The sequence below is a fragment of the Myotis yumanensis genome, unplaced genomic scaffold, assembly GCF_028538775.1.
Source record: "Myotis yumanensis isolate MYYU_CA2020_CCGP unplaced genomic scaffold, mMyoYum1.0.hap1 SCAF_1, whole genome shotgun sequence".
In the NCBI taxonomy this organism is placed as follows: Eukaryota; Metazoa; Chordata; class Mammalia; order Chiroptera; family Vespertilionidae; genus Myotis; species Myotis yumanensis.
The window spans coordinates 38,745,960-38,773,010 of record NW_027223752.1 but is presented as its reverse complement, the minus strand read 5'-3'; the positions used below and the strand labels follow the sequence as shown (position 1 = coordinate 38,773,010).

Below are 27,051 nucleotides of genomic sequence, written 5' to 3'. Positions count from 1 at the left end.
ACTATCAGAAAGCTTTGCTTTTAGTTAATTAACTCTGCAACATTATCACTCAGCCATTCAATCAACAGATGTCTTCAGAGTGCTGGAGTACAAAGAGCAGTTGGATGTATGAGAGGATAGACATTTCTCTATCTCTAAGAATTTAACAGTCAGCATATGGGAACAGAGCATCTATTCAATACACATACCCTGCAAAGCAACATATAGTAACTATCAAATAAAAAATACAGTGGTGGATGCTACAGAAGTATGAAGAAAGGAGAGATCATGTGGACTGGCACATGGGGAGGGGAATGGAGAAGGTAGGGCCAACTGATCCTTGAAGAGGACCTGAAGTCACAGGATAAGGAGACCAGTATCCTATATAATAAAAGGCTAATATGCAAATTGTCCCATCGACAGGGAGTTCAACCAGGGGGCGGGGGTGGATGGCCAACCGCTTGTGACCCCTCCCCCCAGCCGGCCCTGCCCTTAACCACCACTCCACCCCCATTGGGGGTGGGGCCGGCCGGACCCCACCGTGCACCAATTCATGCACTGGGCCTCTAGTCTTTTATATAATAGCGATTCAAGTGACTCATATCATTTTCCTTGTAATATATTTTCCAAGTTCACTTCCATTTTCTATCTTGATATTTCACTGAAATTTTTTATCTGAAATTTTTAGTTTTTAGAGAAAAAGTATTTTTATAACTCAATAAAGAATATTGTTGCCCCATCTGTCCGTATAAAATAACTTCTGTTGCTGTATGAGTGGCTATACTTTAACTTTATTACTGCCCTAGTCACTCTTATTAGTTTGATTTCATTTTGGTGAGATGTCAAATGCATCTTTAATCTTCTTGAACCAAAATTAATCAGCTGCATGTTTGACAAACCAGAAAACACCTGAGTACTAAACACCTCCACTGTCTCAAATCGAGAATAAAGTAGCAGGTTTAGAACTTGGGTAGGTTTTTCTGAACAATGTGAAAATTCTTGGTTAATTTTAAATTCTATAGCATTAATTATGATTTTATTCCTGAGATTTAGATATTTAACCATGGAAAATACAGAGGTACCTAAGCATCCAGAAAAGGATGGATAAGTTTGTTTTATAAAGTTTGCTCAAAAGCTGGAAATTCAAGTCTCTTATTCTGTTTGGTATAGTAAAGCTGGCTTACTCATCAAGCATCAGATACATTTTCATATAATTATATTTGTTGTAAGTCTATTCTGCTGACAGACTCATTCTGATTGATTTAAAAATTTTGAAACTCTCTCTCTCTCTTTGTTTCTGTCTCTGTCTCTGTCTCTCTCAGCATTGCTTGACCTTCATTAATGTTGCCAAGCAACACAGAATTGCTGGTTCACAATCAAAAACACCTCTTTAAAGGAATGGGTTAAGTAGAATGCCACAGGAACCCAACAACAGAGATTTTTCATCGTGGCAAAGCTACCAAACCCAAATCTACTTTCATATTCTTCTCAGGAGAGCCAACATCCGCTTCAGGACCTACTTTTCAAATACTTTGGAGAAGTCAGCTGTGTTAGCATAAAAGGGATCAGGCCTGTCAGTCACTCTCTTTGCTCCCCACTTCCCTCCTCCATCCCAACAGCCCAGAGAATGTCCTCCTGGCCTATGATTTTATTCAGTAACAAGCCACCCTGCGACAGCCAGGTGCAGAAATGTTAATGCTGACAAGCAGGCAGTCAGCCTCATCTGATGGAGTCCTACATCCCTCAGGCTGGAGCTGATCTCTTGGGTTTGCTTTCTGCGGGCACAGCAGGCCCTTCCTTAGAAACAGCGCCCTCCACAGTGGCTAAGCAGGTCATTCTACATCCTGGTTTCTGCATTTCTGAGCAGTGGGAAACACTGTTTTCTCACTCAAGAGGGGGTATGTATCTTCTCCTGGAAAACTAACTTTCAGCCGAAACCGGTTTGGCTCAGTGGATAGAGCGTCGGCCTGCGGACTGAAAGGTCCCAGGTTCGATTCCGGTCAAGGGCATGTACCTGGGTTGCGGGCACATCCCCGGTAGGAGATGTGCAGGAGGCAGCTGATCGATGTCTCTCTCATCGATGTTTCTAACTCTCTATCTCTCTCCCTTCCTCTCTGTAAAAAATCAATAAAATATATTTAAAAAAAAAAAAAAAAAAACTAACTTTCAAAGGACCTGTGTGACATATTACCCATTGAATGTGCTGGAACTATGATGCACTCCACAACCATATCTAAAGCAGTTGCTAAGGCACCTGTTAAAAGAGGGAAGCAAATTCCTGGCCAGGGTCCAATGCCCTGCATTACCTCCATGTGCTGCCATTAGGGAAACTTGGCTGCTTCTTATGTGCAGAATTAGCAGTTAGAGTTTTCATCCTGCAATTCCCATTGTGAGTGTTTGTTTCCTAAGGGACTGAAGCTCTACCAATGACATCACTCTCCAGAGGATGAAACTGTGGACAAAGAACAAGCCTCAGGGAAGTCAAGTGCCAACCTCTAAAACTGTTGGGTGAATCAGGTGTAACCTGATTCAGAAAGAAAAGGCAGAAATGAAGGACTTTCTCTGGATGAAATTACTGTAGTCCTGCTGGGTCATCTGAGTGTCCCTGGCTATTTAATAGAATGACTTGATTTGATTCCTTTGGGAAAAGACCACTTGATTGCAATATCAAAATCTATGAAATGCACCTCCCAGTGGAGGGGGAAACATGGACATTCTAGGCAGGCAGCTGCCATTTTGGTCATAATAGTCAACTATTCAGAACGCAACCCAACCACAGAACAGTCTCTATTTTCTCATTTGCAAAGTGTTTGTAATGCTTAAAATGCCTTCTATTCTATATAAATTGACATGTGTTATTACAATATTTATCTTACTTTTTTCGTCAACAGTCTGAACTCACAGTAATACTGAATTCACGGTAAACATCTTGAAACTCCTCCTCCGAGTAACCAAATGCTTCTCAAAATATTTCCTGGTTGTAAAGTGTTGCAAAGCTACTCCTCAGAAGCAGCAAGGAAGCTTTTATAATGTGTGTCTACTGAGCTGTAGATTTTCTCAGGTACCTCAGAGAACAGAAAAGGCTGAGTCAATGGATTCAGCTCAAAAATTGAAGGGAAGAATTCTCTACAATGACAAACTATACGATCAAATTTAGGCGTTATGTTGGGGTTTGGGGAGGAAGGACCCTCCCCCAAGAACTCAGCCTAAAAATCCATAAACAGATACAAGTTTAATATTATACATATAACTTCTTTTTGAGCACAGGTAATATCCACTGACTTTTTTTTCCAGAAGAGAGAAGTAAAAAGAGACATAAGGAGATAAGTCGTATATTTAAAGAGTGCATGTATTCCAAACTCAAAACAACACCAAAAGGCATTAGGGGAGAAAATAATACATGCCTTTCATTCTTCATAGGAATCCTTGCTTTTTCATTCAAATGGATTATTTCCTTTAAATAAAGATGGTATGCTATAGCACCATGCTTTCAGTGGTCCCTGGTCAAAATATATGTGTTGAGAATTAAGACGTGGTAGACATGTTGCAAATGAACAGTCTGGCATCAGCTATGATGCCCCTAGAAAGGCACTATTTTAAGGCACGATTCAGCCCTAAAATAAAACAAATGCTGAAGCATTGCACCTAATCATGGGTTGTTGCTATGTGGAGGGTTCCCAAGAAAAAGAACTTATAAAATATCTACCCCTTATGTTACATTAGATAAGTACTCTTCTGTCTACTAACTGCTTATTCATCTCCTTCTTGTTTACTGCTAAAATACATATTTTCTTGTGCTCAGAATAAACTCTAGTTTTTGAAAAGAGGCACTGTCGAACAACAGATAATATAATTTACTGTCGAGTACATTGGTAAATTATTGAATCCAGTCCTCACTCTGAAACTTGGGAAACTGTCCTTAAAGAACTGGAGGCATCATAGAAGAGTTAGAGTTCTGTGAACCTATGTCCTGGTAACTAAATGTGGAAACGCCGTTATTCCATCTGGAAGCAGACCAACAGTGAGCTCTAAATAGAAGCAGCTGAAGGGCTCAAAAGACTGCATAAATAGGTCTCTGCTTCATTTAAATGCACAAGACAAACTCCTGAAATTGCTGAAAGTCAGCCTCCTTCTACCACCATCAGCGGAATGAGGGACAGCTCAGAGCTGAGAAACTGAGGTTGGAACCTCAGAGCAGCTATCAGCTGTGTAGCCAGGAGCAAGTCACCTCATCTCTCTTAGCTCACTCCCCGTGTTGTGCAAACCTCCAGGCAGTGAGCTACATCAGTGTGGATGCAGCTCAGTTTAGAGGGTTCAAACACGTGAGCAGAGCTACTGCCAACAGGTCCAGTAGTGCGCAGTGAATTTGCAATCCTGATGAGCAGTTGCGGTCATGAGAGATGTAACTACTGTCTTCTCAGAGTCTAGTGTGGTAAGTCCTTTAGAATGAGATTAGGGTACTATTCTGGAAATCACGGCCCCTGGTATCATGTGAGTTTAATTCACTCAACACTTGTGTCCAAACTGCTGTACTATTTCTGAAAGCACATGACAAGCTGCTACCTTGTGGCAGAATCTGCAGGTGAGAAACTGCAGCTACAAGTTAACTCCAATTGTGATTTAACATGAATCAGTAATGGTCATTTTCATAATCCTATTTCATAAGATTCTTTGCCAAAGTTGTCCAGGGTATCATTTATTATTCTAGTCAGTATTGATAAAAGCTGTGCTGGGTGGCATGTGTGTTCACATTTCATTCATTCATTGACATATTCACTCAATTATAGCAAGCACTTCTGCTTATTGCAATAACAGGATTACAGAAAATACCTACTTTATGGAGCTCTTTGTTTAGGTGAAAAAACAAAAATGTAAATAGGAAACCATGGTACCACAATCAACGCTATGAGAGAAGTAAGCATAGATACTATGGACTACTTCAGAGTTTTACGGAAACCACACTATCATTTGTCCCAACTGTGGACAATGTTTTAAGTAATTTCTTTTTCATGGGATTGGAAAATTATGGATTTCTGGAAGGAGAGTGCTCTCATTTTTGCTTAACTGTTATACCAACATGGCCATCAGGGGGAAGAAAGGAAATTAGTGAAGTCAGAACACCCATTATTACATTCCTAGGTCATTTCTTTCAAGATGCCAGTACTGAAATACATGCTCACTGCAACACATGTACATCTAACAAGTCCTCTAGGCCTGTTTCATATCCAATTCTAGTGTGTTTTCCATCCACAAAAGATAATTGCTATAGAGATGCTTCATTGCTCACAGAAAAAAAAAGGTATTTTGTGCTGCTAGATTCACCATGATAAAAATGCTTTCTGGAAAGAAAAACAGTTACTGAGTGCTAGCTTGTTCTAATGCAAGAGTGAGCCTGAACCACTATTTCTTACTCCTGGAACATTAGAATACAGGATTGGTGCTATACTTAGCTATAAAATTGCCAGCTGGGTTCAACTGCTCTCTACTTAAGAACAGTGCCATGTGTGAGAAAGGACTCTGGCTTTATGGGTTAAAAGAGATATTGCAAGTACCTCTCTGTTCTGTTTTACCAATTTTCAATTTGTATTAATCATTCTGGGGATTTTTTTTTTAAGTTTAAATGAGAATCTTTTCTTAAATCACTGTAGGAGTGCAAAAACATTTTGCTAGTCTTGATAATTATGCATTGCCCAGAAGTTACAAAAATCAATACTGAATGCTGATGCTACTGTACATCCCCAATAAAGCAGACCCATTTCAGCTGTCTTGATTTTAAATTTTAAAACAAACAACAAATGGAGTTGCTATTGACTGAATGTTTTTGTCCTCCCCACCAAATTCATATGTTGAAGCCCTAAGCCCCTCGGTGTAAGTGTATTTGGAGATAGGGCCTTTAAGGAAGAAATTAAGGTTAAATAAAGTCAAAAGAGTAGGGCCCTGATCCAATAAGATTAGTGTCCTTAAAGGAAGAAATACCAGGAAATTCATTCTCTTTCTCCATGTGCACACACAGAGGAAAGGCCATGTGAGCTCACAGTGAGAAGGCAATTAATCATCTGCAACACAAAGAGTCTTCACCAGATATCAGCCCTGTCTGCACCTTGATTTTGGACTTCTACCCTCCAGACTGTGAGAAAAATAAATGTCTGTTTAACCATCCAGTCTGTGTTATTTTGTTATGGAAGTCTGAGCAAACTAATACAAGGGTTAAATTAATATTGTTGAAAGATCCCAGATTAGCCTATGTCTTGAACTAAAGGATATAGAGATGATCAATAAAAATGAGTATAAACCAGAAGCAAGATGGGTCTCTGAGGCAACAATGGAGGCCTTTCCTTGAGACCACAACTAATGGGCAAATGTCAGTTTGGCATCACTTTTGATCAATGTCCAGTGGGCTCCACTCCATGACAACAGTAGATGTACTAGAAACATGTTCTCTGGAGCTATTTGACTACAAAATTTTGATTACATCAGCAAAAAATTTAGGGAAACCATGGAATGAAGACCATGGCCAATCATGGTCAGGCCATGACCACAAGAGAGGTTTATACTCACTAACACAATAGATATGTTCTTCAAAAGGGAAACCTGCTTTATTATACAACTAGAGGCCTGGTGCACAAATTTGTGCACCAGTGGGGTCCCTTCAGCCTAGCCTGTGGGATCAGGCCAAAACTGGCTCTCCTACATCCCCCAAGGGGTCCCTGATTGCGAGAGGGCACAGGCCAGGCTGAGGGACCCCACCAGTGCACTATCGGGGCTGGGGAGGGACATGGGAGGTTGGCCAGTTGGAAAGGGACTATAGGAGAGTTCCAGGGCATGTCCAGTTTGTCTTGCTCAGTCCCGATTGGCTGGACCCCAGCAGCAAGCTAAACTACTGGTTCACTGTCTGCCCCCTGATGGTCAGTGCACATCATAGTGAGTGGTTGAGCAGCTTTAGCATATTATTAGCATATTACACTTTTATTGGTTGAACAGCTGGTTGGTCAACCAGACACTTAGCATATTAGGCTTTTATTATATAGGATTTTAGCCTATACTGACATGCTCAATCTTTGTTATTATTTTTCAAATTTCAGTTATCAATATATTTATTTGAGTTTTTGGAAGTGGCCATATAGTAATCATAATTCTCATTTCTAACAAAGAATTGTTCTCACCACAAGCTCATTCCTTTTCCTGTTATCAACCAGGTCTCAGATTTCCCCAACTCTACATGAAAATACTTGTTTTTCTTTTCTTTCTTCCTTCCTTCCTATATTTCTTCCCTTTTAAAAAACTTAACAAAATTTTAGTACTCATAATTGCCACATTTGGCAGTAAATTTGCCAATATTTTTTTCATAATTTCTAATGTGAAAGTGCTAACCTCTTAAAAAATAACAAAAAACAAAGATAAAAAATTGGGGTTTTGTTTAATGTGAGAAAATTTCTTTTTATAAATGTTTATAGTAGGTGGTGCAGCAGTCAGAATAGTTCTATTAGCAAGAAGTACATCAGAACACAGTAGTATCAGCAAAGCCAGATTTTCCATATTCAGTAACATCACTTGAACAATACTATATGTAAGTTACATGCTTTTACTAAAACAAGACCTTTCATAATGAAAGTGACATACCTGCTGTGGCCATACCATATACAATGGCTCATGCTGAGCCTGGGAGTCTTGAAAGCACTCTGAACACTACGTACAGCTTTCTTTTTTGGCTCCACTATTAGTTTTATTCTGAATCAGTGTGCAAAACACTAAGATCAAACTATGAACCTCATACAAATTCATACCATATACTTTCCTTCTTCCCTATTAAAAATGAACACAATTCAGTATTGCATTTTACTCACAATCTTCTACATAAAGCTTCTAATCTGGGCTGAACAGCAGAAATACAGCCAGCATGGGATTGAAAGGACTTGGATTCCAGCCCTACCTCTGCTGCTAATTACCTAAGTGAACTTGAGCAAATCATGCAATACTCTGGGTCTCAGTTCTCTCATCTTTAAAGAAAATAGATTGGACCTAGACAATCTGCAAGATCCTTCCTTGCTCTAGAATATTTCTCTGTTTGAAATAAAATTCTAACTCCAACATTGCATCACCTCCTGGAATCCCTGCCTATCTCCTGGGATGAATTAGACTCATCTCCTCTATGCCCCCTTGGTGCCCTGAGGGTAGCCCTCTCATATCTGACTCTAGTATGATGTTTTCACCTGACTCACTAGATTGCAGACTCCTGAAGAGCAGGCACTTGGCCTTTTACCTCCATAACCCCGTAGTCACACAGTAGGAGCGTGACGGTTGTATACTGAATATATACTGAGCCAGCCAATGCTCTCTGTGCCACACGTTATCAAAGTGTCTCACCAGAAGAAGTACAGAAAATAACAAATAAAACTCTTCACTCCTCCTATTAAACAGTCATTCTGGAGGAAAATATGTTCTGGCTATTTTGAAAGTGAAGAAAATACTTAGAAATAATAAAAATTCCCAGCCACATTTAATGCTGTTAGAAGTGCTAATGTAGCACTTATTTTAGGTTTCAAAGAAATGGAATATTGCTGACAGCCTCGTGAACAAATATACCCACCAACTTTAAATACTTCTTTCTTTTATACTCACAAGGCATACTTTCAGTAGGTGTCAGCATCTTTTATGGGGAAAGGGTTATGATGAAATTACCAAAATATCTGCAGATTTGGTGAGAATACAGATTTCTCATCAACCTTTATAAATGGTGCATTGGTGGTCCTTAAGACCACATCCAGGTTGGATGATTTGCTAAGAGTAAGAGGACTCACAGAATTTAGCATATAGTCACGGCTTTGACTTTCTACAGCATAAGGATACAAAGCAAACTTAGCAAAGGGAAGCAGTGAATGTGTGAAGTCCAGGGGCCACTAAGCACAAGCCTCCAAAGGTCCTCTTTCTATTCCTTCAGCAACAAGTCCGGACAACACTTGGGAAAGTTGCCACCAGGGAGGCTCACTAGGAACATGGTGCCCAGCATTGTTATTGGAAGCTGGTCACATGCCTGGCACACACCAAAGCCAGACTTCTGGAAGTAAATGCTAAGCATAAACCACACTGTTTGGATAAATAATGGGGGCACAGTGAGCCACTCTTATCAGTTTTGGGAACCATCTTGAAATTCAAGTTCCCAGATGCCAGCCAAGGGCCCACTGCACAAGCACGTCTTTCAAAGCACAGCAGTCACACCTGCTGTGTTAACTCCTTTACACAAACGGTAAACAGCACTGCATACGCACTAGGCGGAATGAGCAAAAGTGCAGAAACTGCTTTAAAAGTCTGATTAGAATCCTTTAAAATTTAGATATCACCTACTGGGTGTGCTGCTTGCTTTCTCAGACCCATACATAAGGGCTGGTCCTTAAGTTAATAAACACCGTTTTGGCATTCCAGAGAAAGGTGACTTACACGGGTCAAGCTGTAAGAAATAAATTCCTGCTGTTTAAGGCCCCCAGTCTGTGGTACTTTGTGATGGCTGCCCAAGCTAAGGCAGCTGCTGTCACTCTGCAGTGGTAACAGTGAGCAGTGAGACAGAAACCATATGGCCCTCAGATCCTAAAACATCGACTTTCTGGTCTTTGACAGAAAAACTTGCCAACCCCTGCTCTGGTTGTTGGATGAAATTACCAGTTTTATATAAAGGGGCTTAAGGATGTTCAGTGAGAGCTATATTTGCAAAACAAAAATACTGTTTTTCCTTAATGGGGATAAAGGCAAGCAGCTAAAGCACCGGGGCATGCCTCCCTGTGGCAGCCACCAAGAACTGCACAGCATACAAGCCTCTCACTCAGCCACTAGATCTGCTCATGTGGCCAAAACTGTACCCAATGATGGCTCTAAATCAGGGCTCTCACAATAGGATCCCCCAATTTACTCGAAGCACGCCTTTAAGTATGGTTAAGGCAGCTATGAGATGTCGGTAGCACACTAAAGACATAGTTTTATTATACAATTCACAACAAATGTTAATTGCAAGAAACCTTACAATAATAGCAATAAGAATAAAATATTTTTTATTAGCAGCTCATTTGGGAATGATTGAATGAATGAGAAACTGTAAATTGCTGAGAGTGTGTCTACTTCCTCATCGACAAAATAGATTATACAGGGTTTTGTTGTCTATGGGTAGTTGACATTTAATAAGGTTAGTTATTATATGTAAAATATGTTGAAGTACCTGGCTATAAAATAGGCTCTCAAAATGGTAACTATTCTCATGCATCCCTGGAGTATATTTTCTCAGATCTCCTTACAAAAACTCCTTGATTTTGTCTCTAGCTTCTCTTTCTATCAGAGGCAACCAAGCTGGTATGTGCACTCAACTCTTACAACCTGTGTGTATGTGTACACACGTGAGTGTGAGTGTGTGTGTGTGTGCACATGTGTGAGTGTGTGATAAGCACGTGCTCAGATGTATGAAGGAGAAAAAGGGGCAATAGAGCTTTGTGATGAATTCATTTTGAAGAACCAAAATTTATTTTCTTTTGGTGAGTTCTTAATTATCTGTCTATGCATTGTAAATATATCAATTAGTGATTAGATATTAATCCCTCTGGGACTGAGTTTCCTTCTTTGTGTGTTTTGAAGAGAAAATAATGGCCCTATTTTCCCCACAGGAATATGATAAACATCAGATGAGATTCTGTGTAAACAACATGCTTTGAGGAGGACCGTGACAAATAAGATCACCGTAACAAGGACTGTAACAACATAGATAGGAGTTTTGATAATCTTGCAGTAAGTGAAAAGATTCCAAAACGCGCAAAACTTAGATTGTAAAAGACTTAAAATATAAGAGCTTCAAATATCTAACAGACTGCCTTGTAGAGAAGGAATCTGTCATTGGAGAAGGTAGAGCATACACCAAAGGAGACATAATTTTGCTTAATACTTAAAGGGACTCCGAGCTCCCTAACACATAAGCAACCCTTAGTTTATATATGGTACCTCTCTCCCACATTCATCACTACCTTAACTTTCAATTGCTTGCACAAATAGATGTTTCCCAAATTTGTTTCACATAATAATCACAACTGATTGTAGGCTCCTTGACATAAAGACTCTGTGTTTAGTCTTTGTGCTGCTGACAGCTCTTTACATTTTGTCTTGCAGGCTGTGGATGCTCAATAACTATTTGTTAACAAAAATAAAGACCAAAAATGCTATTCAAGAACAGAACAAAATATTGTGACACAGCTAGTATGAATATGACTGCTGCAGCCTTATCCTCCTTTAGAACCCGGAGTAGGGAATTACATTGATTTGCTTATTGTCATTTCTCTGTTCCTACGGTAGAGAAGTTAATTTGTCTCTTGGATTGACTTTTTTCCTCCATGTTAACTACAGGGAAGGTTCTGTGTAATGGGGTAGAAGGGAAGGCTTGTTATTTCAAAATATTTCACCACAGTAGACAGGCAATCATTTTATATGAAATTCCTTCCATGCAGTTATCCAAATGTATATTTCATCCTTGGCAATAAAAGAGCCTTCTATAATGTCCAAGGACCTACAAATCAGAAATAGGAGATTTCTTTATGCAAATTAAATGTGTCACACCATCAATAAAAAAAAATAAAATGGCAATGAAGATTATATTTGCATCAGCAGTGCAAAGTAAAAAAAAATCCTTATACCTATTTGTAGGACATGTCAGTGTGGATAATTATTTTTAGAGATAGTGTGCTTGGAAAGAATTAATGGGGAATAAGAATTAATGCAGAAGGAAGTTTTAGAGTGAATAGGGCCCTGGCCAGGTAGCTCAGTTAGAGTGTTGTCCCAATAACGCCAAGTTTGCAGGTTCAATCTCCAGTCAGGGCACATATAAGAAGCAACCAATGAATGCTCGGTCTCTCTCTCTCTCTCTCTCTTTCTCTCTCTCTCTCTCTCTCTCATCACTAAAGAATTTTAAAATGAAACAGGAGTATATAATAGACAACCAGTTTGATTAAACTTACCAGCTTTTAAAAATCCACATAATAGAGAAAGATTCACTAATAGTAATTTTAGCAGTTATAAAACCCGAGAACTAACTAATTATATTATAGTATAGCTTGTTTGCTTTTCCTCAAGTCTGTTTTTCATTTTGCATCTTAAATTGTAATGTTTCAAATCTTTATCCATATATTCAGGTGCTATTTCCCCCTCAAAAAGTAAACAAAACATAAATAAGGGGAAAGAAAATGATGTCACTTCACATTGCTGGGAATGTACTCCTGAAAATTAAATAACTTTCCAACCCTCCACTAATAAAGCACGACATAGTATCCCTCTGGATAATAAAAGGGGAAGTGGATCCAGATAACATACCCGTTTCCTTAGATTGCAAGTAAGAGTGAGATTCCTTGAGAATGAGTTTGCAAACGCCGTGTAAAAATCCAGGACTTTGAGCAAGGCTTCTCGCTTGATGATGTGAAGGTCACAGTATGTCAGTGCCCGGACATTGGCACACGCGTGAGCGAGGGTGGTTTCCTTCCAGAAGATGTCTCCAAATACATCACCTTTCCCTGAAAAAATAGTATAAGATATGTATTCAAGCATCTACACTAGTTAGGATAGTAACTATGCTAACTACTATTTTTATTCCGTTTCATATATGGTATTGATCTCCTAGGATAATTTCAAGCCTGAGTGTGGGACCCCATCTGTACACATATAACAATTTACACCGCTTTTACAGAATATATGAAGCATTCACCCTGATTTCAGTTCTTGATGGAAATCTGGAGTGATATGAGTAAGTGAGATCAGATGGAGAAACCAAAAACCTCATTTTAATAAAGTTTCACTATCTTTTGCCACCTTGACTTATCCCATTCTGACCAAAAGGAGCAAGGGAGTTTTTTTTTAGTTTCATCCCTTCTGTCCCTTCTGGTACAGATGACAGTAAAATACAATATACAAGATCTACTGTTACAGCCTTTATAAATCTGGAACTGCTTCAACATATATTAAGCATACATTATTCAGCAACTAAGCTCTGTGCTCCGGGCAGACTAAAACTTACCATGACTTAGTCTCCAAGGATGCTCTTCTCTCTCCACCAAGTCAAACTTATACAAGTCTTCAGGGTGCAGCCTGAGAGCTCACATACACAATTACAGAGCCTAAGGAGCTGGGTTGGGTAAACGTGGAGACCCAGATGTGTTATGCCATGAACAGTTCCATGAAGAATGCCCTACTGTAGTCAAATGTGGATGTCTTTTTAAAATTTTAGCAATCACATACAAGTCTACTTATACACTTGAGTTCATTCCAATTGGTGACCTCAAGTCAACAATTCATCATCTCAAATCAAGAGTACTTGGTTGCCCTTCCTGTTGAGGCAGCTCAGTAAGAGCCCCTGGCATAGGCAGGTGGGAAAATCTTCTTACAGGAAGTCTGCCAAAGACTTACTCTTTCTGCAAATATCTGTTCTCATCCTAAAGGTCAAAGTCAGGCCAGCCAGACCACCAGCAAGAAAAAATAACATGTAACCATAGAAGTGTGTGTGTGTGTGTGTGTGTGAGAGAGAGAGAGAGAGAGAGAGAGAGAGAGAGAGAGAGAGGTTATAGATTATTTGCCCACACACGCACACATGCAGTTTGGACATCCTTAGAGAATTACAAGGCACTAAAGCATTCTCAGATAGAAAAAGAAAACACATATATTATTGAGAAGGTGATTAAAATTGCCATGTAATCATATGGTCAGCACAAAATAAGCATAATGGATATTTATTTAATATTGAGTAATTTCACTTGTTTCTGAACCCTCAAAAATTTCTTTTAATTAGTGAAACTAACAACTCAACTACCATCTGATAGCCATAAATTTGTCCAAAAAAGAATAATTATAGATCTGAGACTCAAATAATGTGTGAAAGGCTACAGAGCATCGTGATAACCTAAAGGAGACTTTAGGTATAAAAATTTACCTCCACTTACACAGATAAATTTCAGAAATGGCATCCTTTTAAATTAGTAATTCTAATTATATGTATTTATTCTAATTACATTATTAGAACTACCAATTTACTTAAAAACTGTTAACTGAATTAATATTTACTATACCCAAAAAAGGTAGAAATAAGACAAATATAAATGAATAAATAAATTATGGAATATTATGCAGCCACTAAATAAATTGAAAAAAAGCAACAGAGAAGTGTTCACATTATGTAAAATAATAAAAGCAGGATAGTAAGTCATATACATAGTATGACCGCATTTTATTCATTTATCCCATATGCCAGAAACATGCATATGCACAAGGCAAATGCATTAAAATGATAGGTTCTCTCTGCATTATGAGATAATGGGTAGATTTTATTTAGTCTTATAATTTATATGTATTATTGTTTAGTAGAAGAGATCAACAAGTGTTATATTATCGGAGTCCATGGTGCAATGAAAATAACAGGTCTTTAAAAGGGCTGCTTTGATCTACCTCTTATTTCTTTTCCTCTATCATCATTGTTACTCTTTCTATATGGGGAACTGGAAGTCTTTGAACGGATAGAAAAGGCTTATATTTCTTTATGTTTCATTTCTGTGACCAGTTCTCAAATGATCACTCATAATACAACCTCTCACCCATTTATAAGTGCGCATTGGTTTTCAACTATTTGATTTTTATGTATAGTAACCATAAACATAATCAATGCCTTTGACTTAATTCTAATTTCACCTCTGGGAATCAATCAAAAGAATGAGAACCAACACATGTAATATTCATTGTAGTATTATTAAGAACAATCCCAGATTGGCATAAGTAAATAAATAATTGTCCAATAACAATGGAAACTTGTCTATCTACCTTTCACCAATTCATACAGAATTAAAACTAGTTTTTGAAATAAATGCAAAAAATGCTTATCTTCTAATGATAAATTTTTAAAAAAGAAAAATATGATTATGGTCAAGCTATCATAAAGTACATAAAAATGAAAGTGGAACTCCAAGACTAAATGAATTGTGAATGAATTATCTACCTCTTATTTTCTTAAAGAAAAATAATCTTGATAAAAACCAAAGTATATTGCATTTTATTATACTATGTTGTTCTATATAGTATATTATATTGCTATTAATTTGTCAATTGACACATTGTGTTAAAAATCAAAAGGGATAAAAGACTAAAAGAGAATTTATTTAAATAATTATAGCAATCAGCTTCAAATGATGTTATTGTTTTCTTTCTACTTTATGTTTTCCAAAATGTCCCTTAATAAATACACTTAATTTAAAAATAGCAAACTATTTTCACAGATGTTTTTCCTTACACTTTTAAATAAAACTAAATTAATAAAATATATACATAAACCTATGAAATAATAAGTAAATATTCATTGATGATAAGTACATCATCAATAGGTAAAATATACTCAATACATAAATTTCCCCTATTTTTAATTATGAAAGCATTCAAAAGTCTGTTACATATTTTATTTTACCTCACTGATGAAATGAAAATCCTTACCATATTTCTATCAAAATTTTTAAATTTGAATAATTTATGCTTTTAGTATCTTGGAGAAATAAAAAGCGTATGATGTGGGGTGAACAGAATTAACTAGACTATAAACACATGAGGGCAGGGAATTTTCTCTATTTTGACCACTGCCATAAACCTCAATGCCTAGAACAGTTCAAGAACTCAACAAATATTTATTAAAGAAAAAATACACATTAGAAAAGGAGAGAAGGGGAGAAAAAAAAACTGGGAAATGCAAGATTAGAGGTAGAACTGAGGCTCTGCCATTAAGTGTGGCTTACATCAGGTTACTGAACCTGAATCATCATCTGTTCCTTTGACTCTAAAGGGAACCGGATAGACAAAGAATAATGCTTAAAGTTTCTCTACATCTATAATTCCATAGTGAGTCAACTCAAAATCATCAAATTATATTTTCAAGATAATATTTTTTCAATGTCTCATTGTCAACACACACACACACACACACACACACACACACACGAACTTTAAAATCTAGGGCCTCAATTCCAAATCCCATTACAAGGTTGAAAAGTAACAAAAAAGTTAACTGACTCAATCAAAGTAAAACTTATCCCCTGTTCTCCCCCCCAAAACAGGCATTATATAGTAAGAAATACTAATTGTTTTATAACATAGAATTTCCATTATCATACAAAATATATCACTTGGAAATTAATCAGCCATTTCAAAATGTGCGTATCCATTTATCTCTATCACCTAATAGTCACTCAATTCACAGTTATTCAAGAAATATTATGCACATTTACACGGAGTGATCTGTAAGAAGCCACAGGTTGTGGAGATATGAAATTATACACGGAATATCCAATAGAGAAGTACCCATCTCTCCATTACAAAGATTTTGCACACTTCCAGGGCTGGGAACTCCTGAGTGCAGAGTATCTGATGCTAGTTTTTAGGTCAGCTCCCACTTAATGTAAGTAGTAGCTATAAACATTCTAGAGCTTGAGAAAACAAACCTTCCCTCAAAGCCTTAAAATTAGTAGAAAAGCTCACAATCAACAGGAAAGTTGTTGTTTGGTCTATTTATAGTTTCTCAGTTCTTTACATTAAGTCTGATGAAGTATTTAACTTCTAAACCACAGAAAACACAGAACTGCACAATAGAAGCAAATGTGAAACATTCATAGAGTGGGAAACTGAAAAATTTAAAGACAAAATAGAGACAGCTTTACAACTTGATTAAAGGAGTAATACAGATCATGGTATGCTTGGAGATTATGGTCTCCTGAAGTGTTGGTGTTACAGCCAGAGTATATTTTAAAATATGGAACACATTATTTGGTAAGTTAATGCCATGGATAAAATAAATGAATACAAATTATATCAGTTATTCATCAGTGGATGCAGCTTTCTAATATAGCCAACAAATCCCTAAAAATATAGCATTTGAAGATTACTTAGTGAGTGTGTGTGGGATATGGTGATAGCACTATTTGATGATTCTTCTCTAGAATGAACTTAATCCATTTCATTTATTAGGCATCCCTTCACTTTAATTGATTATAGCAGGAGGCTCATAAAGTGTATTATCAACACATATGCATAAAATATATTCATTTATAAATAAACAACAGTATGAGTTTTTAAATTATACAATTTTAACAACTTTGAGTATTTACAAACAGCAAGTGTCATAAAGTAATATTTTCAAGGAAAGTAACAGAAATAAGCTGATGAGTATTAAAATTTTAAAACTATATAGGTTTATTAGAATAGAATCTTTTAAAACATTTAGAATTTATACCTGCCAATCCTCAAGGATTGAAGTCCAAAGCCATTCTGTTTAAAAATTATATTGAATGCAAACTTATAGACAATTTTAGATAAGTAAAATAATTCTTGATTTTAGAAGCAAGATGGCGGCGATATAGGCAGACGCGTCCCAGGTCTTGTCCCGGAGGAAACGGAGTAAGCAGCTGAAACTAATAACACCCACCCCGAATTGGCAAATTTACTCAGCTGGTGAGACGGTTTGCAGCCGGGAAGGGCAGACCTCCCCTGGAAAGGATGAAAACCAGGGATCTGGGCAGGAAAGTTTGCCAGACCTGAGCCCAGAGGGTCGGAGGGAGACCGCATGGCAGACAGCCTCGTCTCTTGGGACAGACACAGACCCTGACCAGGGTAAGGAGTTCCGCGGGTTTGCTGGCGCCAGGAGATTTGAGATTTGGATTTTGTGATTGCGGAGAACTGAGACTAAAGGGGGCATCCTGAGGAACTGATCAGACCATGCAGTGCCCATAAGAGAGGAGCGTTTCCCAGACCATGCAGTGCTGGTAAGAGAGGAGCGTTTCCGCGGCCGGTCGGCGTTTGTCTGTTTCTTTGTTTTCACTGAACCCTGCTCATAGGACAGTTCGGATACAGACACTCACCTGTGCTGAAGAGAGGGTGAAGGTGCAGACGAGGGGAATCTGGGGAGAGGCTGAGGAAAGAGGGGGAGCCGGAGGAGGTGGCAGCGAATTGAGTGCTGAGACCCCCCTGGGCCCAGGACTGGGGCAGCCATTCCTCCAGAGGGTGGAATTCCTCCCCCCAGCCCCCCAGGCAAGGAGCACAGCCACACCCAGATTCCACCCTGTATGAGATAAAGGATTAAAACAAGCTGATTAGTCCCTGGGAGTTACCAGGGTCTGGCCTATAGAGGGATTTTCAGTCCCACCAACAACACAGAGCAGGGTAAGGATTAAAAAAGGATAGAGAAGCTGTATAGCCTCAGAGGCCAACCCAAAAACACTGCCACCCAGAGGCTGAGCCACAAACTGACTCTTAGGGGAATACAAATTAAGGCAGACTGGATCACAAATACGGCCTGCTTTAAAATCAGGACTGTGATTTACAACACGGAGGAACAGTGTAATGCAGGCAAATTCAACACTCTCCTAAATACCTGGCAGGACTAAGGCGAACCAGGCTGAAGAGTAGAAGAACCGAAAGACCATCACTACTGCAAATTTTTTCTTTTTCTTTTTAATTTTTTCACCTTTTTACTAAGAAACCAATTTTTTTTTCTCTTTTTCTTCTTTTTCCATCACCTGATTTTACCCTTTCAATTACCACATTTTTATTTTTAACCAGTATTATTACTGCTACCATTTTACCATTTTTTAAAGTGCCATTTTATTTTCTCTTTATTTTCTTTTGGGATTAGTGTTCTCCATTCTATTTTCATCGTTCCTTTAGCATTAATTTTCCCTATCTCAATTTCACCTCTTTGCTAAAACCCTCTTCCTTACTTTTCCCCTTTTGGTGTCCTGTTTCTCTTACCCTATTCCTGCTCCAGACTTTCCCAATTCCCTCTTTTTACCCCCTGTCTAATTCCACCCTACTTATATATCCTATTTCCAATCTACTGCTCTAAATCCTTATACACCTATTCTTTATCCTTCTTCACTTTCCAATCATTTTTTTCTCTCTTATCTTTCTATTGTTTTCTTGATTGTTGAATATACTGGGCTTTTTTTTTTTTTATTTTATTTGTTTGTTTGTTTTGTTTTGTGTTTTTTCTTCTTTTTTAGGACTGGTTGTGAGGTTGTTTTTCTTTTTCTTTTTTTTTTTTTTCTTCTGGTTTTTCCCTTCCCTCCCCCACCCCACCCCGGTTATTTTTGTGCTTCTGTTTTCCCTTACCCCTCTGGATATTATTGGTGGTTTGTAGTTTGCATTCATCTCCAGGGATCTGTTGCTGGAATTTGTTGAGATTAGTGGCAGTTCTATTGGAGTTTGCTCCTCATACCAATAGTCTCTTCCCCGCTTCTACTTCATTCTCTTTTTTCGCTCTCTTTTTTTCCCCCCTCTTTTTTCCCAATTCTATTTTTGCACTCCTTTTTTGTTTGTTTTTTTCTTATTTTTCTTTTCTGTTCTCTCTTTTATCTTCTTCTCTTCTTTCTCCCTTATCCCCTAATTCTCTTAATTCGGGTGGTCACCTTTATTTGGGGTTATTAATATTGTGAATATACTTGTGTTCAGTGCCTGGTACGTTGTGCCTTGCTCTGTTGTATTTTGTGCCTTTAAATCAACGCAGCAGATCCAAGCAACAGCAGCCCCCTGATCACCGCAGCCTCCTGATCACCACAGCCTCCTGATCACCACACCCTCTGTCTGTGGAACAGCAGCTGTACGTGAAGCCTCCCCCCACCAGCCAGAAGAGCCAACACAGCTGTGAACAACACCCACCAGAGGAGCTGCTGCCAACTGGAAAGCAGCTGCTACCGCAACCGTCTGAGCAGCAACCACAACCCAAGGAGCCCCTGCCACCCAGGGAGCAGCCACTGAACATCTCAACATCTACATATGTCAGCGAGATCAAACATGGGTAGGCAAAGAAACCCCCAAAGGAAAGAAAAGGAGGACTCGCCAGAAAAGAAGCTAAGTGAGACAGAGATATGCAACAGACGGAACAAGAATTCAGAATAAGGTTCCTAGAGTACATGCACCAGATGTTCAAGAAGCAAGAAGAAACAGATGAAAAACTCAACTACTTATGCAAGAAGCTAGAAGAAACAGATGAAAAAATCAACAACTTAAGTAAGTCCCAAGAAGAAATGAAGAGTGACATAGCTTCAATAAAAAACTCCATTGAAAGTATCAACAGTAGACTGGGAGAAGCGGAGGACCGAATTAGTGAATTAGAAGACAAGGAAGCAAAACACACTCAAACTGTACGGCAAATGGAGAAAAAAATTAAAAGACAGGGGGAGAGCCTAAGGGAGCTTTGGGACAACATGAAACGAAACAACATACGAATAATAGGGGTTCCAGAACAACAGAAAGATGAACATGGATTAGAAAACCTATTCGAAGAAATAATATCAGAAAACTTCCCTGAGGTGGGGAAGAAAAAAGTCACACAAGCCCAGAGAGTCCCAAACAAGGTGAACCCGAAAAGACCCACACCAAGACACATCATCATTACCATGGCAAATGTTCAGGATAAAGAGAGAATCTTACAGGCTGCAAGAGAGAGGCGGAAAGTAACATACAAGGGATCTCCCATTAGATTATCAAATGATTTCTCAACAGAAACACATCAGGCCAGAAAAGAATGGACGGAAATCTACAAAGTGATGCAAAGCAAAGGACTGAATCCAAGAATACTCTATCCAGCAAGGCTATCATTCAAAATTGAAGGGGAAATAAGAAGCTTCACAGACAAAAAAGGGCTAAGGGAGTTTATCACCACCAAGCCAGCCATGCAAGAAATGCTAAAGGGACTGGTGTAAAAAGAAGAAATATCAAGCTCAGAAAGAAAACAGCCACACACACACACAAAAAAAGAAATGGCTACAAACAAGTACCTTTCAATAATAACTTTAAATGTAAATGGACTAAATGCTCCAACCAAAAGACATCGAGTGGCTGAATGGATAAAAAAACATGACCCATACATCTGCTGTCTACAAGAGACCCACCTCATTAGAAGGGACTCACACGGACTGAAAGTGAAGGGATGGAAAAATATCTTTCACGCAAATGGAAAGGAAAAGAAAGCTGGGGTAGCAATACTTATATCTGACAAAATACATCTCAAAGTGAAGGCCATAACCAGAGATAAGGAAGGCCACTTCATAATACTAAAGGGATCAATACAACAAGAAGATATAACCCTGGTAAACATATATGCACCCAATGCAGGAGCACCCACATACATAAGAAAACTTCTGGAAGATATCAGGGGAGAGATCGACAACAATACAATCATAGTAGGGGACTTTAATACACCACTGACATCACTGGATAAATCCGCTAGACAAAAACTCAGCAAAGAAACAGCAATCCTAAATGACTCACTAGATCAGATGGACTTAATTGACATCTTCAGAACACTTCACCCCACAGCTGCGGAATATACATTCCTCTCAGGTGCTCATGGGACATATTCAAAAATAGACCACATATTGGGTCACAAGCAAAGTCTCCACAAATTCAAGAAGATTGAAATTATAAAAAGCTTCTTCGCAGACCACGATGGCATAATGTTAGAAATAAACTACAATAAAAACAACCCAAAATACTCAAACACTTGGAAGCTGAATAGCATGTTATTAAATATTGATTGGGTTACCGATGACATCAAAGAAGAAATTAAAAACATCCTGGACACTAATGACAATGAAAACACAACAATCCAAAACCTCTGGGACACAATGAAAGCAGTCCTGAGAGGAAAGTTTATAGCTCTACAGGCCTATCTCAAAAAACAAGAAAAAATGGTAGTCAATCATCTAACTCTACAACTCAAAGAATTAGAAAGAGAGCAACAAGAAAACCCCAGAGTGAGCAGAAGGAAGGAGATAATAAAGATTAGAGCAGAAATCAATGACATAGAGACCAAAAAAACAATACAGAAAATCAATGAAACCAAGAGCTGGTTCTTTGAAAGGATAAACAAGATTGACAAACCCCTAGCCAGGCTCACCAAGAAGCAAAGAGAGAGGTCCCAAATAAACCAAATCAGAAATGATAGAGGCGAAATAACAACAGACCCCACAGAAATACAAATGATTGTTAAACAATACTACGGGCAACTCTACTCCAACAAACTAGACAACCTGGAGGAAATGGACAAATTCCTAGAAAAATACAACATTCCAAAACTCAATCAGGAAGAATCTAAAAACCTCAATAGGCCAATAACTATGGAAGAAATTGAAGCAGTCATCAGAAAGCTTCCAGCAAACAAAAGCCCAGGGCCAGACGGCTTCACAGGGGAGTTCTACCAAACATTCAAGGAAGAACTAAAACCTACCCTCCTCAGACTACTACAAAAAATTCAAGAGGAAGGAACGCTTCCAAGCTCATTCTATGAAGCCAGCATCACCCTAATACCAAAACCAGGTAAAGACATCACAATGAAAGAGAATTACAGGCCAATATCCCTCATGAACATAGATGCCAAAATCCTCAACAAAATCTTAGCAAATCGGATCCAGCAGTACATCAGAAGGATCATACACCATGACCAAGTAGGATTTATCCCAGAGATGCAAGGATGGTACAACATCCGTAAATCAATAAATGTGATACATCACATAAACAAATTGAAAGAAAAAAACCACATGGTCATATCAATTGATGCAGAAAAAGCATTCGACAAAATCCAACACCCATTTTTGATAAAAACTCTCAGAAAGGTGGGAATAGAAGGATCATACCTCAACATAATAAAAGCCATATATGACAGGCCCACAGCCAACATCATACTCAATGGACAAAAACTAACACCATTTCCCCTAAGAACAGGAACAAGACAGGGATGCCCACTCTCACCACTCCTGTTCAACATAGTACTGGAAGTATTAGCCATTGCAATTAGGCAAGAAGAAGAAATAAAAGGCATCCAAATTGGAAAAGAGGAAGTAAAACTGTCCTTATTTGCAGATGACATGATATTATACATACAAAACCCTAGAGACTCCATCAAAAAGCTACTAGACTTAATACATGAATTTGGCAATGTAGCAGGATACAAAATTAACCCCAAGAAATCTGAGGCATTTCTATACACCAATAGTGAACTTTCAGAAAGGGAGATCAGAAAAACAATCCCATTTACCATCGCACCAAAAAAATTAAGATACCTAGGAATAAACTTAACTAAAGAGGTTAAAGACCTCTACTCAGAAAACTACAGGACGTTGAAAAAAGAGATAGAGGAAGACATAAACAGATGGAAGAACATACCATGTTCTTGGATTGGTAGAATCAACATCATTAAAATGTCCATACTACCCAAAGCAATCTATACATTCAACGCACTGCCCATTAAAATACCAATGGCCTTCTTCAAAGATCTAGAACGAACTCTCCAAAAATTCATCTGGAATAAAAAAAGACCCCGAATAGCTGCAACGATCCTGAGAAAGAACAAAGTAGGTGGGATCTCAATGCCAGATATCAAGCTGTATTACAAAGCCACTGTTCTCAAAACTGCCTGGTACTGGCACAAGAACAGACATATAGATCAGTGGAATAGAATAGAGAGTCCAGAAATTAGCCCGAACCAATATGCTCAATTAATTTTTGACAAAGGAGGCATGAACATACAATGGAGCCAAGATAGTCTCTTCAATAAATGGTGTTGGGAAAACTGGACAGACATATGCAAGAAAATGAAACTAGACCACCAACTTACACCATACACAAGAATAAACTCAAAATGGATAAAGGACTTAAATGTACGACAGGAAACCATAAAAATTCTAGAAGAATACAAAGGCAACAAAATCTCAGACATATGCCAAAACAATTTCTTCACTGATACAGCTCCTAGGGCAGTTGAAACTAAAGAGAAAATGAACAAATGGGACTACATCAAAATAAAAAGCTTCTGCACAGCAAAAGAAACCATCAACAAAACAACAAGAAAACCCACCTCGTGGGAAAACATATTTGCCAACGTCATATCTGATAAGGGCTTAATCTCCAAAATTTATAGGGAACTCATACAACTTAACAAAAAGAAGATAAACAATCCAATCAAAAAATGGGCAAAGGATCTAAATAGACACCTTTCAAAAGAGGACATTCAGAAAGCCAAGAGACATATGAAAACATGCTCAAAGTCACTAATCATCCGAGAGATGCAAATCAAAACAACAATGAGGTACCATCTCACACCTGTCAGAATGGCCATCATCAACAAATCAACAAACGACAAGTGCTGGAGAGGATGTGGAGAAAAAGGAACACTTGTGCACTGCTGGTGGGAATGCAGACTGGTGCAGCCACTATGGAAGGCAGTATGGAGGTTCCTCAAAAAATTGGAAATGGAACTCCCATTTGACCCTGTGATCCCACTTCTAGGAATATATCCCAAGAAACCAGAAACACCAATCAGAAAGGATATATGCACCCAGATGTTCATAGCAGCACAATTCACCATAGCTAAGATCTGGAAACAGCCTAAGTGCCCATCAGTAGATGAATGGATTAGAAAACTGTGGTACATCTACACGATGGAATACTATGCTGCTGTTAAAAAGAAGGAACTCCTACCATTTGCAACATCATGGATGGAACTGGAGAGCATTATGCTAAGTGAAACAAGCCAGTCAATGAAGGAAAAATACCACATGATCTCACTCATTCATGGATAATAAAGACCATTACAAACTTTTGAACAATAATAGATACAGAGGCAGAGCTGCCTCAAACTGATTGTCAAACTGCAGTAGGAAGGCCAGAGAGAGTTGGGGGGCAGGAGGGAGGGGAGTAAGAGATCAACCGAAGGTCTTGTATGCATGCATATAAGCATAACTAATGGACATAAGACACTGGGGGGTAAGGGAGGGTAGGGGTTTGTCAAGGGCGGGGGGGAAAAAAGGACACTTATGTAATACCTTTTGTAATACTTTAAGCGAAAAAGAAAAAAAAAAGAAAAAAAAAAGAATGTAAAAAAAATTAAAAAATAAAAAAAATAATTCTTATTTACTAAAAAAAACAACTTACTGGTGAAGCTTATAGATTTTTATTTAAACACACAAATAATGAGCCAAATACCTCTTATTAAGTAGTTGTAAAAAATAGAGAGTATCCTTACTCATATGGGATGATGATAACCACCTTTAATAAGCTAAATAATATGGTAATACACAGGCTGGTAATCCTAAATTTGGCACTATTAGTGTTAAGAACAAATTAGTTCTTAATTTGTTCTTAACACTAATGTGCCCAAATCAAGAAAGTTATAGCATATTATTTAAAAATCCAAGAAAAAGACTAAATTGAAAAACAGTTACATCTTGAAACTCTTCTATTTTCTTTTCCTAGAAAGGATTTGGAGTTGATGCCTATAATAATGTTCATATAACAAAGTCTTATTACTTTCACATATGGGAGAAATGATGGCTGCCCTATTCACCCCATTTAATTCATGCATCCAGTGTCCTAATGCTAACCTTAAACTGGAACACGTGCCGTGTGCTGTGTGGGGATAGAGACATGCAAGAATTAAAAATCCTGCTCTTAAGAGTCTTTAATTGTCTAAGTAAAAGAGACATGCCAGAAAATTTTACAAAACAGGGGGGAGGGAGAGATCTATAGGACCACGATAGGCAAAGCACACAAACATAAACTGTTTTGGACTTGAGGAGATTCAGGAAAGAACTCACAAATAAGGTCATGTTTGAGTTTAATCATTAGTTGAGCCTCAAGGGTAAGGGCAGTATTTGTGACCGACAAATAATACAAGCCTGATCTGCCCAGGGCATGATGAACAACGTTAGCTCACTATCCTAGAAACCTACAGGACATAGAGATAGAGCCAAGTCTAGAGGGGAAAAGTGGGACTCAATAGTGAGAACTTTGAATGCCATGCAACAGATTCTGCTTAATCCTGTTTTAAAAGGAAACTACTAAAAGTTTTTGAGTAAAGAGAGTCATGACCTATCTAGTACTTTGAGAACAGAAATAATGACAGGGTGAAGAGTGGACAAGGGAGCACTGTTGGAAGGCTATCTACCTCACTGTGAAACATAATATGGTATTTCACAGATTATATGCATATAATTTCACCTTATCTCCACAACCACCTCATCAGGAGTGAAGGCAGTGACAACAAGGGTAAAGAGAAGAAGATACAACAGAGATGATGGTAGTAAAGCAAAGCTCTAAAATATGCCTATTGATTTGAGTTAAGTAGGAGTGATCTATTTAAGATACTCTAGGAAAGAAATGTGAATCAAGAATTTTATATCCAGCAAACTGACTTTCAAGTATACAGGACACAAACTATTATCACCAACATAAAAGAACTCATCATTGTTCCCATAGATATTTCCTAAGGAATTTATTAGTGAAAATGTTTCAGATAATCAAAATACCTAAAGGGACATTGACACAAAGACTAGTGGTAGCAATAACTAATAGTTATTTGTAGAACTAAGACTAAATAAAGGTTAAAAATATAGTGTGCATGGCTACATGCTCTGACAATGATTACATATAGCACAACTATTAAAAATAATGGTGGATGAGAGACGACTAGAACAAGTATGGCTGGGAAAATGCAGATGAAGCTTTCTGCAAGTAGATGTCAGGGCCTTAGGTAAATAAAAGAGCAGTGAGAAAAGCAGGCTAAGCTACCCGACCCTAACCACAGAACCTCAGCACTTAAGGGAAGAGTGGAGGACTCAGCGTACGAACTGAGACAAGTCACAAGACCAGGACAGACTCAAAGGGTGGAAAAGGAGGCTCCACCTTCTCATAGGAAGAGCTGCAAAGATCTGTGGCATTCTTGCAATCCTGGAGCATTCCTGAGAGCTTCATTTCCACTTTATTCCCTACCAACTAGATGACACATGAACTCTTCCAGGACCCAGATGAAAAGCCCACTCACGGAACTTAGCATCCTCAACTTGTGTTCTGAGGGCTCATGAGATTCACACTCTAAGTCAGGTCTCCCCAGTCCTACACACTTGCCTGGTAGTAAACTAGTCACCAGGGAGAGGACCATATTTTTAGGTACTTAGTAGCTGATTAATGGTCTTATACTCAAGTAATGTTTGGTAAAGAATTTTTATAATATTCACTGGAATGGTACTTAATACTGTTGTTAGA

General features: G+C 38.3%; 1 protein-coding gene across 1 annotated transcript in view; it reads right to left on the bottom strand.

Annotated features, from left to right (window-relative positions):
• The window catches only part of KCNH5 (potassium voltage-gated channel subfamily H member 5), a 255,555-nt gene that overhangs the window by 46,049 nt on the left and 182,455 nt on the right, over positions 1–27,051 (bottom strand). The window contains exon 10 of the mRNA XM_070418754.1: positions 12,313–12,509. Coding sequence (XP_070274855.1) covers positions 12,313–12,509 — 197 coding nt within the window. The remainder of the gene's footprint in view (positions 1–12,312; positions 12,510–27,051) is intronic.